General features: G+C 54.4%; 1 protein-coding gene across 4 annotated transcripts in view; it reads right to left on the minus strand.

The window, feature by feature from the left end:
• The window catches only part of LOC308501452 (14-3-3 protein sigma), a gene marked incomplete at its 5' end in the record, with an annotated part of 31,293 nt that extends 22,175 nt beyond the window's left edge, over positions 1 to 9,118 (minus strand). For 3 of the 4 annotated variants that reach the window (XM_081057931.1, XM_081057932.1, XM_081057933.1), the window contains 2 exons: positions 4,517 to 4,677; positions 8,808 to 9,118. In XM_081057931.1, the coding sequence (XP_080914057.1) occupies positions 4,517 to 4,677; positions 8,808 to 9,118 (472 nt within the window). The remainder of the gene's footprint in view (positions 1 to 4,516; positions 4,678 to 8,807) is intronic. The other variant, XM_081057934.1, reaches the window with a different exon arrangement.
• Between the last annotated feature and the right edge of the window lie 1,204 nt (positions 9,119 to 10,322).

Below are 10,322 nucleotides of genomic sequence, written 5' to 3' on the forward strand. Positions count from 1 at the left end.
GGCTGTGCCACTGTAATCCCCACCTGACCGTTCTTGTTCATTCCAGAGGTTTTGGAGCCCCTACCACATATAGGCTTAGAGGTAACCTGCAGATACAGGAAGTGCTCAGCCTGAGGGCAGAGTGAGTCCAAATGGATAGAGTCATGGTAAGAGACACGGTGAGTCAAGTGTGTAAGTCTCGGGCCAGCCTGATCTCATTTTGAAACCTGGCCTGGCCATTTGTTAGCTTGTCACTTTGAGGAAGCTGCTCAACCTCTCTGAGCCTCCGTTTCCTCACTGCACAATAATACCAACCTTGTAAGATGATGATGCAAATGAGATGCAAATGAGAGAGGACATAATGTAAAGGTTGAACCCATAGCTAGTCAGTTAATAGTGTTACTAGTGTCTACACTCAACACAGAGAGACTACAGAGGGGAATATGCGGGCTGGGGCAGGAGGCAGCATAGAAGAAAGCAACAAAAGACGAAGAGCAATTAAGCTGGATCAGAAAGAACAATCCCTTGGCCTGGCCAGGGGAGGAGGGCATGACAGTGAGCAAAGGCACAGCAGCAGAAACTGCATCGTGCAGCTGGGGGTACGAGAGAGGCAGGAGATGGGGGGCCGGCTGCGCTGGAGCCGGACTTGATCCCCCAGACCAGTGCTCCTCTACTGGGGGAGGGATTTCAGGAAGGTGGGAGATAGTCTGTTTCCTGGCCACGACACTAAGCAACTTTGAATCACGCAATGAGAAAGTTATTCCCTTTTCAATTCTCTTTCAAGCCTCTGACTCCATCAAGGGAAAGCCTCGGCTTTCAGTACCTAACATCTGTGATCTCACAGGCCTCAAAGTGCCTGCTTTCTGCAGGCAACTGTAACCACCAAGAATTCCACGACATTGGTATGTTTTTGTTTTTATGATTATCTTCTATTCAAAACAAGTGACTTTCTGCCTACAGGGGTGATATACATTTTCCTTGTAAAATGAGCCATTTAAAGGAAAATGCTAAACAAACAAAGGTACACAGTGAGATGCAGAAAGGACAAAAGTCACGAAGGTTGTACCCCAATAACCGATCTTCAGGAAATGCTGCTGAGGGCACTTAGGGAATCATCCAAATTCTAAGCCAGGGAGGGCCGGGCCCAAATCTGGGTCTTAGAGAAACAACTATGATTGAGCAGAGAAGCCACGTGTCCAGACCTGGTCAGCAGAGCCCTAAGCCAATCCAGGCAGTGTGTGTCCTGAGGCTATGGGCTTCAGAAGGTCCTGAGGGGAGACATCCTGGAGACAGGATGCTGTTTGTGACCTGCTGTGTGGTGGCAGAGGGAGAGGTGGCCTTCGTGTCTATTCTGAGTTGACAGTCTCTAAATGAGTGTCTGTGTCTCCGGTTCAGACGTTTCTGTCATCTCCCATCAGACCAGGAGTTTTTTAGGACCAATGTCCTGCATCCTCTCTCTCTCCCTACTGCCCAGAGCACCTGGAGTCTGTGTGGTCCTGCAGAGTGGTCCAGTTGCACGACCTGCCAGCTGACAAGTTAGGATTTCAGACCAGGGTGACCAAGCTGCCGGTTTGCCTGCAGCGGAGAGGTTTCAAGACACAAGACTTTCAGTGCTAACACAGGGACAATCCTGGGAAAACTGGGAGGCACTGGTCATCCTACCTCAGTTGGTGCTTGCACGGTGGGCGTCCTGGGCCACATCCTGTTTGGCTGGAGCTGCTGGCCTCTGGGGCCAAAGTGAGAAGCCCACGGTCTGCATGGGCCCAGGCCCAGGGCATCAGCTCACGTCTATATGAACAGCACCACCAAGTCAGAGCCAGCCTCCAACCTTCTCAAAAGGTTCAGTGACCTTATCCTTTTCAAAAAAAAAAAAAATGTTTCGCCCTGATTAGACGCCTCCTGTTCAAGTTTGAGAATTCAAAGGCCCTAAAGATGCCACTTTCCAGGCTTGGCAACTGTTCCCAAAGGAAAGTCTCTAACCCTGACATTCAGAGCCCCATAAGACTCCACCCCATTCGGGAATTTCCCGAATTCTCTTTAGTTCTCCTGGTGTTCCAGCCAACACAGCCTGCTCAGGGGCCCATGCCTGTCCCCCCTCCTTCCCGCTCTGCCTCCTCCACCTCCTATACCAGCCTGGAGGGCTCCCTTCACACACCCTCCTGTGCTTGAACTTCACCCAAACTTTACAGTTTGGCTCAAGGCACCTCTCCATGAAGCCTCCCCATATCCTCCAGGCAGGAGATACTCTTGGTTTCTCTGATCCTTTTCCAAAGCCTGATCTCACCTGTATTGGCCAGTCAGGCCTTCCTTTGCTGCCCCACCCCACCCCACCCAGTTAGGAGTCTGCATACAGAATCGACACAAATAATCCAGCACATAAATGATCAAACCCATAATGCCTAATGGGGAGAAGTTCCAACTGTCCCTTCACCAGTCACCTGGGGATGGCAAGCAGGGCCTTCCTAGAAGTTCATCCATTCAGCCAAAGTCACAGAGACGCCCACATGGCAGAGAAAGTAAACAAGACACTCACTGTCCAGGAAAAGATGGGGGGCCCACCCGACAATTCCATGATGCCCACCATGCATCACAGGGCCAAGATGGCAGGACAAAGTACTCTGGGAATGTGTCATGGAAGGTGGCGTCACAAAGGCTTCCCAGAGTATGGGACACTTGAGCTGAGACATAAGGGTGAAAGGGGTGTAGCCATGGAAGACTAGGGACGTGTCCCTGTGGCCATCTCAGAAGAGAAAGCAACGGGTTTGGGAGTCAAGGCACACACTCTGTCTCCATGCCTCCACTCCCTGGCCTGTGATCACCTGCCTCAGTTTCTGCATCAGCACAGCTGGCTGTTGTATTTGTGCGGATAATGGATAGGAAGCCATCAGCACATGGTCAAGCTCTCCCCAAACATGGGGAATTACGGCTATCAGTATTACCGAGGCAGCTCATAGGAGGCAAAGGATTCCAGGCAGCCAGATCTCTGAGCCCAGGCTACGTGGCAAATAATTCTGCCTCCCGTTTATCCCGATCAGGAGGGAGGAGAAACGGGGCTGCCGCTGAGTCTCCCTGGTGCCAGGTGGACCAGCCCAGGTCAGACTGTGGCGTTCTGATGGAGCAGAAACCAGGAGACCAAGTGGCCCAGGGGGAAGGAAATTGGATATAGGCAGAGGAAGACAGCAACCAAGGTTGTGGCTGAGGATGAGACACGGAGCAGACAAACAGCAAGAGAGCATCCTCTGCCCTCCTGCCCACGCTCTGCTGCCGCAGAGAATTAATGGATGACTTCCTATGAGGATCGCAGCAGGGCTCTGACATTTACAGGCCATGAGGTCTCTTCAGGGCCAGAGGGGTGTTTAAAAGCTTGTGTGAAAGCCACCCTGTTAGGGGAAGGAGCCAACCACTGACCGGAACTCCTGAGGTGTGCAAATACCAAATCACCTCTCAGCAGGAAGGAGCTGGGGTGAAGCAAACTGAGATGAAGACCCTGGTGCCCAGCCACCTAGAGAGACCCACACTGTGAGGAATCCAGGGCCACCTGGGAGCACAGGTCCTTTCTTACCACACTGGGCTTCCTGCCATTCTTTAAACACACCAGTTTGTTCACCACTCTAGGCTTTTGCTTTTATTGGTTCCAGACTGCATATTACTGGCTCCATTGCACCATTCAGGGCTTATCTCAAGTGCCGCCTCCTCCTAGAGGCCTCCCCTGACTACCTAATATAAACTAGCCCCCCCACCCCACCCCCCTTACTGTATTCTTCCCCCAGATCCCCACACGGCTCAACCCTTTCTCTCTGTAGGTCTCCGCTTCTTTGCTTAGATGTCACCTCCTTCACAAAGCCTTCCCTGACCACCCTATTTAAAATCATACACCCTCCCCCAGCTCTCATCCTACCTCCCTGCTTTCTTCTTCTCTGTTTGACATCCTAGATCTTTCATTGATTGTTTACTGTCTTACTGCTCCCACTGGCATGTCAACTCCAAGGGCGCAGGGATTATTGTCAGATCTCACTGCTGTACTGCCAGATTCTAGAAAAGTGCCTGGCACATAGTGGGGACTCAATAAATGTTTGATGAGTGTACATGAATAAGTATATGTGAATGTTGAAGAGCAGGGGCTCCGGTCACACTGCTTGGGGTCTCGTCTCAGCTCTTTCACTATGTGACCTTGGACCATTTACATAATCTCTGAGACTCAATTTAATCAGTAAAGGAAGAGTGACAACAGTACCTGCCTCATAGGATTATTGGGGGATTAAATAAGATCATGCACATAAAGAGGTGAAGACAGTATCTGGCGCGCAGGAAGCACTCAGTGTGATGCCAGCTGCCATCACAGCCAGCTAGCGTTTCTGGTTGATTTGCCCACTTGTTTATCACCTCTCTCCTCCTTTCTAGTGTCAGCTCCAGCCTGCCTCGCTCACTACTGTACCTCCAGTTCCTAGCATAGTGTGGGAAGAGAAAACCAGGCCTCCTCTCAAGTCAAGTAACGAGGAGCTGGGAGACACAGCGTCAGCTGGGGTCGGGGCCTCACCAATCTGTTTCTCCAGGGCGGCTGCCTCACAGACAGTGGCCCGGGGCAGGATCCCAGGGTCGGTGAAACTCGTCTGCAGCAGGCAGCTCATGACGAAGAAGAAGAGGATGGCAGCGATGATGGGGATGGCGAGGGTCAGTTCGCGGGCCAGGAAGGGACAGCTAGACAGGGAGAAGAGAGAAAAAGAGAGAGGGGGGGGGAGAGAGAGAGATGAGCAGATACTCCAAGGACTCCCTGGGGCGCAGGGCTACAGCAAACACCACCAGGTTCTGAATGGAGCCTCTCACAGAGGCAGCAGCCACTCCCCAATCAGTGCCCAGACCAGACATCGCTAACTGATCCTTGCACTTTCTCCGAGTCAGATGTGCACTTTCTCCCTGAGTCAGCAGATGTGATCAACAGATCCCAGCACTCTTAACCCCTGCACTTAGCTAAATCTTTCTAAACACAGAGCTTCAGGCAGCCATTACCAATGAACTGGATTGTTACTTGAGATGAACCATCTGTGACAATGTTCACTCATTTATTCAGTCAGTCACTCGCTACACAAATATTTATTGAGGTTTTCTACGTGCCAGGCAATACCTTCAACAACAGGCAAGAATACTGGCAGTGAATAACCTGAGCCCCCGCTGCCTCAACGAGGTTTATGGTAGCGGGGAGAATGGACATGTAAATAGAGAATTGCCACACTGGACCTTGTGTGCTGTAATAGGGCAGGGGAAGGCAGTACAACAGTCAAGAAAGGCTGGCTGAAAGAGGTACCGAAGCTAAAGCCTGAATGATGAGTAGGATCAGCCAGGTGAAGGGGTTAGGAAAAGAGCACGCTCCAGCCAACACCATTGTTACCCAAGGGCTGGTGTCCAAAGTCAGTTCTGTCAGGCCCGACTCTAGTGGGCTGGGAGAACCGCCTGTGCACAGATGGGTCTCTTTGCGGCCCACCCACATTATTAACCGCTGCCTTTCATCCCAGAGCCAGAGTGGCACCTGATGGGGTGAGGAGCTGCTATTTGGGAAATGGCTGGCCGCTGGGAGGCCTGAATCAGCCAAGGTTCCAGGAGCTGGCATAGTAGCAGGAAGCAAACCTGTGGGCATCTACGTGCTATCAAATTTCTGGAGCCTCCATCATCGGTGGCTCTGGCCTCCAGAGAGGCCCATCCCTTGAGGAGCAGAGACTGCCAAGGTCAAGGGCTCCAAGTGGGCCACATTTTGCTCCGAACATCTCCGTGCTCCCAGGCCTGAACCTCAAACAGAGCCGGGCCCTCCGTGTCACCCACATGACAATTCAATCAGTTCAAGTCCATTCAGACATCTTAGGGGATGGAGAAGACTTGAAGCCTGAGAACTGTAGAGCCCTCAGAAACACCAAGTCCCAGCCCCCTAATTTTAGAAAGGGGAACCCTGAGGCTCACAGCCACATCCAAGGTCTCTCAGCCAGTGACAGGACTGGGGTCTCGGGGCTCCTAGCTCATGTTCTGTCCATTCATTCAACAAATATTTACTGTATTGAGTGCCTACTATATACCGGGCTCTGTTTTAGGCACTGAGGATACAACAGTGAGGAGAATAAAGTCCTGCTCTATGGAGAAAAGCAAGAAACTAACAAAACATATACAACTGGTGTATCAGACGAGAACATTAAATCAGGGCAGGGAGGATGTGGGGTGGGGACTGGTTTGCTGTTATAGGGATGGTCAGGTAAGGCTGGAAGAGAGAGAGGGAGTGTGAGGCTACGCGAGGGAAGGGTGTTCTAAAGGTGCAAGGCCCTGGGGTAGGAGTGTGCAAGGAGGCCAATGTGCCTGGAGGGGAACGCACACGGGTGGCAGGAGGAGATGGGGACAGGGAAGAAGCCTGGTATCAGGGCTCTGACCCTAATCTAGACAGCCAGGGAAGCCTCTGGTCTGATTTACAGTGGAAGGGGCACTCTGGCTGCTGAGAAGCAGGGCACAAGCTGGGAGCCCTGCTGGGAGGCCTGTGCAATGATCTCCCAAACCAAACAATGGAGTACAACCATTCTCAGCAGGAGGGACCTAGAGAGCCACCTTTCCCTTTCCCCAGAGCAATGGGCAAGCACGAGTCTCTCACCCTCCACGACCTCACCAACAGCATTCCCATCGTGCCAGCTCTCTACTGAGACTAGGTGAAACCTAGTCTACTAGTCTACCAGACTAGGTGAAACCCTAGTCTAGACCGAGGTGAACTCTTGGCCCAACCCCTCCTGTCAACTCCACCACCCCAAGTGAGGAGAAGCAGAGATAAAGGGAAGATGATTCACAAGCTGTCCCCAAACCCAGAAGTCCTCACTTCCTCCCTCTCTGGGGACAAGTCTGTTACCAGTGAAGGTACACACTCAGCCCAGAGAAGGTCTCGCTTCTGAACTGACCGAATCCCACACTGCAGGTCATGGGGCCAACCCACGGCAAGCACGGCTTCCTTCTAAGCTCGCTGCAGCCCTGGTGGGAGGATCAGGCTCGATACTGGAAAAGGCACTTTTAAAACACCCACGTGGGCCGGCCCAGCAAAGTGGATCTCAATCTCAGTCTAGGGGACATGTGAGGGTGGGGGGCTCCCCAGAGCTTCTGCTTACTAAATGATCCCTGAACTTTGTATCTACCCTGACTCAGAAAGGAAGGATAAAAGGGAGAAGTTAATTTGTTGGAAGTCCTCACCTCGCTTCAAGGGGAAACCCAAGGTTGCAGATACATGATCTGGCAGCTAGAAAGGGTACCTGAGGGCTAGTGTCTTGTGGCAGCCCCATCATGGCCACAGGCCCTGGGGAAGGGTTTTTTGGCGAAAACAACAGTAATAGCAGCCAGCATTAAGTGCTTGCTATGAGCTAAAAGCTTACGTGACTTCGTGCCACCCTCGTGACAATCTTAGGAGGTGGATACTATTATAAACCCCATTTTATTGATTAGGAAACTGGGGCTCTGATAGGTGAAGTGACTTCCCCAAAGCCACGCAGTTAGTGTGTGGTGGAGCCGGGACTTGAACCAGGTCTCTTGGCTCCAGAGATGGCATTCTTAACCGCACTATATAAGGAAGTAAGACCACCAAGGATGGGAAGAACTAGGAGGGGGAGTGGGGGCTCATGCAGCACAGGGTGGGTGTGCATGAGTGTGCACCTGTGAGCGTGTATGTAAGGAATCATGTAATACTAGAGACCAAGGGTAGGGTGGAAAACTTCTGACACCCTGGTAAAGTGACAGGCATCCCCTCCTCATCCATAAAATGGAGGTACTGTGTGGGCCAATCATGGGTCACAGGAGATATGAAGACGTCAAGACCCATGGGGGCAAACACAACCCGTCACATGAAACTACTCTGGATTCTACTGAAAAACATAGAGGCACTGCAGCTGTTCCTGCTGTGGAACAGGCCAGAGGGATGGATGCCCTGAATGTTGGGGAGGGACTTGGGAGATGGCTGGGGGGACAGGGGGAGATTGAGCCAGGGCAGCCAGATGTGGGGAAACTAAGGAAGTGCTGGAGAGGGAAAGGGAGGTCTCAGAGGCCCAAAGACGTTTGAAGGAAGATTGCCTGAGGACCGGGTGAGAATGACTGAAGAGGAAGCAAGGGAGAAGGGTCTGAGAGCAGAGAGACGACCAAGGGGGATTAAGGGGGAATGGGGAGGATGAGTAGGAAACCTGTGGTGGCGAGGATGTAGCCAAAGGACACCGAAGCAATTCAGAAGTTGTCTGGAAGGGATATAAAGAAAATATGCCTCAAGGGGTCAGAAAGAACCTGGGAGATGGGCCAGAAACGGGTCCTGAGGCGGCAGGAGCGGGAGCCGGGGAGGATTGGGCAGATTTTGAGAGGGCAGGGGATAAGGGTCAAGGGACATGAGAAGGCGGGTTTCCTGGCAAAGGCAGGGTGCCAGGGAAGGATGGGGGTGCTAGGGTGAGGCCACAGAGGATGGAGTGGCTGGGAGGGTGGAGGGGACCAGCGGATGGGGTATCCAAACCGGCAACGGAGGGCGGCGAGCCTGGGAGGGGCGGCAGGGGCCGGGGGGGCAGAGAAGAGATGTGCACGGAGACGCAGAGGCCCGACGGCTGACTGGGAGGCGCGGGGAGAACGCAGGCCCCGGACGAGCAGGGAGCGGAGGGCGCCTGGCAGGTGCTGGGAAGGGTGGAGCGCCCGGGGGGCGGGAGAAGATGCGCGCACAGAGGGGACCAGACGGGCTGCAGTGTCCATCAAGGGCTGGGGAAGGTGGGGTGCGCGGCAGGGTACGGAGGGGACCGGAGGGGATGGGTTGCCTGAGGGGGCGGGGACGGGGGCGCCGCCGAACTCACTCGAAGACGAAGAAAAGGACCGTGGTGGTGAGGATGAGCAGCAGCGTGAGCGCGAAGACGCCGCCGTGGCCCGCCAGCATGAGGCGGCCGCCGCAGTAGAAGCGGTTGCGGCCCGGGAACACCTCCCACTTGCGCCGTGGGCGGCGGCCGATGCTCTCGCTGCCGCTGCCGCTCCAGCGCGGCGCGGCGGCGAGCGGCGGGGGCCCGGGGCCCGGGCCGGGGGGCGCGGCGGGGCCGAGGCGACGCGCCCCGGGGGAGGTGGGCGGCGGCGCGGCCCCGGGGCTGATCTGCTGGTACTCGCAGTCCTTCATGCGGCCGGCCGCGAGCCTCGGCTCCGCGCCCCGCGGGCCGGCCGGGCCGCACCGGGACGGGGCCGAGCAGCGGAGGTGGCGGCGGCAGCGTGCGCAGCGCTCGCTCGCTCGCCGGCGGCGGCCCCACCCCGCCCCGCCCCCGCCCGCGCGGCCTCCCGCCGCAGCGCCCCCTCCGCCGGGGCCCGGAACAGCGCTCCGGCCCGCAGCCGGGTCCTGACCCGCTGCAGGGAGCCGGCCAGTCCCTCCCGTCCCGGAGCGGCCGGTCCCTTCTGCACCAGTCAGCAGATGCGCGCCCGAGGGCTCTTTCTGTTCCTTTTCAGTCAAACCTTTTGTGTGTGTGTGTGTGTGTGTGTGTGTGTGTGTGTGTGTGTGTGTGTGTCCTGTATGCCGGGCGCTGTGCCAAGCGCCGAGATTCGGGTAGTGAACTTCGTGATCCACTTCTGCAATCTGTTTAACTCCCGGGCCAGCCTTCACCTATCTCTGAGGACTGACTGGATAGGCATTTTGCGGGACAAGCGAGGGGCGGATGGGGCGGGCGGGGGTGGGGACACGTAATCTTCTTTGAAAGCCAAGGGCCTTTAACTACTGTCTTGAAGTTCAAAGTGCCCAGTGGCTGTATGTGGCACATGCTCTGGCCTCCCTCACCCAGCTCTGTGATCTGGACCCAGACCCAGAGTTTCCTAGGTGTCACGTAGGGTTCATGCCTTGGAGCTCCAGTTTCTTTCAGGAATTGTGGGTATATTCATTTTCTATTGCTGTGTAACAAACTACCACAATTTTAGCAGCTTAAAACAACACACATTATTATCTCACAGGTTCCAGGTCAGGAGCATCTCCCCCACCCTTGGCTTAGCTGAGTCCTTTGCTTAGAGTCTCAGAAGGCTGCAATCAAGGTGTCAGCGAGGCTGCATTCTCCCCTGGAGACTCAACTGGGGTAGAATCCACTTGCAAGCCTATTCAGGTTGTTGGCAGAATTTACTTTCTAGCGACTGTATGACTGAGGGCCTGAGATTTTTGCTGGCTGGATTTTTCCTGGAGGTTACCACAGCTCCTTGTCATATAGGCTTCTCCAACTTGGCCACTTACTTCATCAAGCCCACAGGAGAGTGAGTCTCTATTTCTAGGCTGCTAAGACAGAGTTTTATATACTCTAACTTATACAGTTGGCCCTTGAATTCCATGGGTTTGAACTGCACGGGTCCAC

This window comes from Rhinolophus hipposideros (assembly GCF_964194185.1).
Source record: "Rhinolophus hipposideros genome assembly, chromosome: 8".
In the NCBI taxonomy this organism is placed as follows: Eukaryota; Metazoa; Chordata; class Mammalia; order Chiroptera; family Rhinolophidae; genus Rhinolophus; species Rhinolophus hipposideros.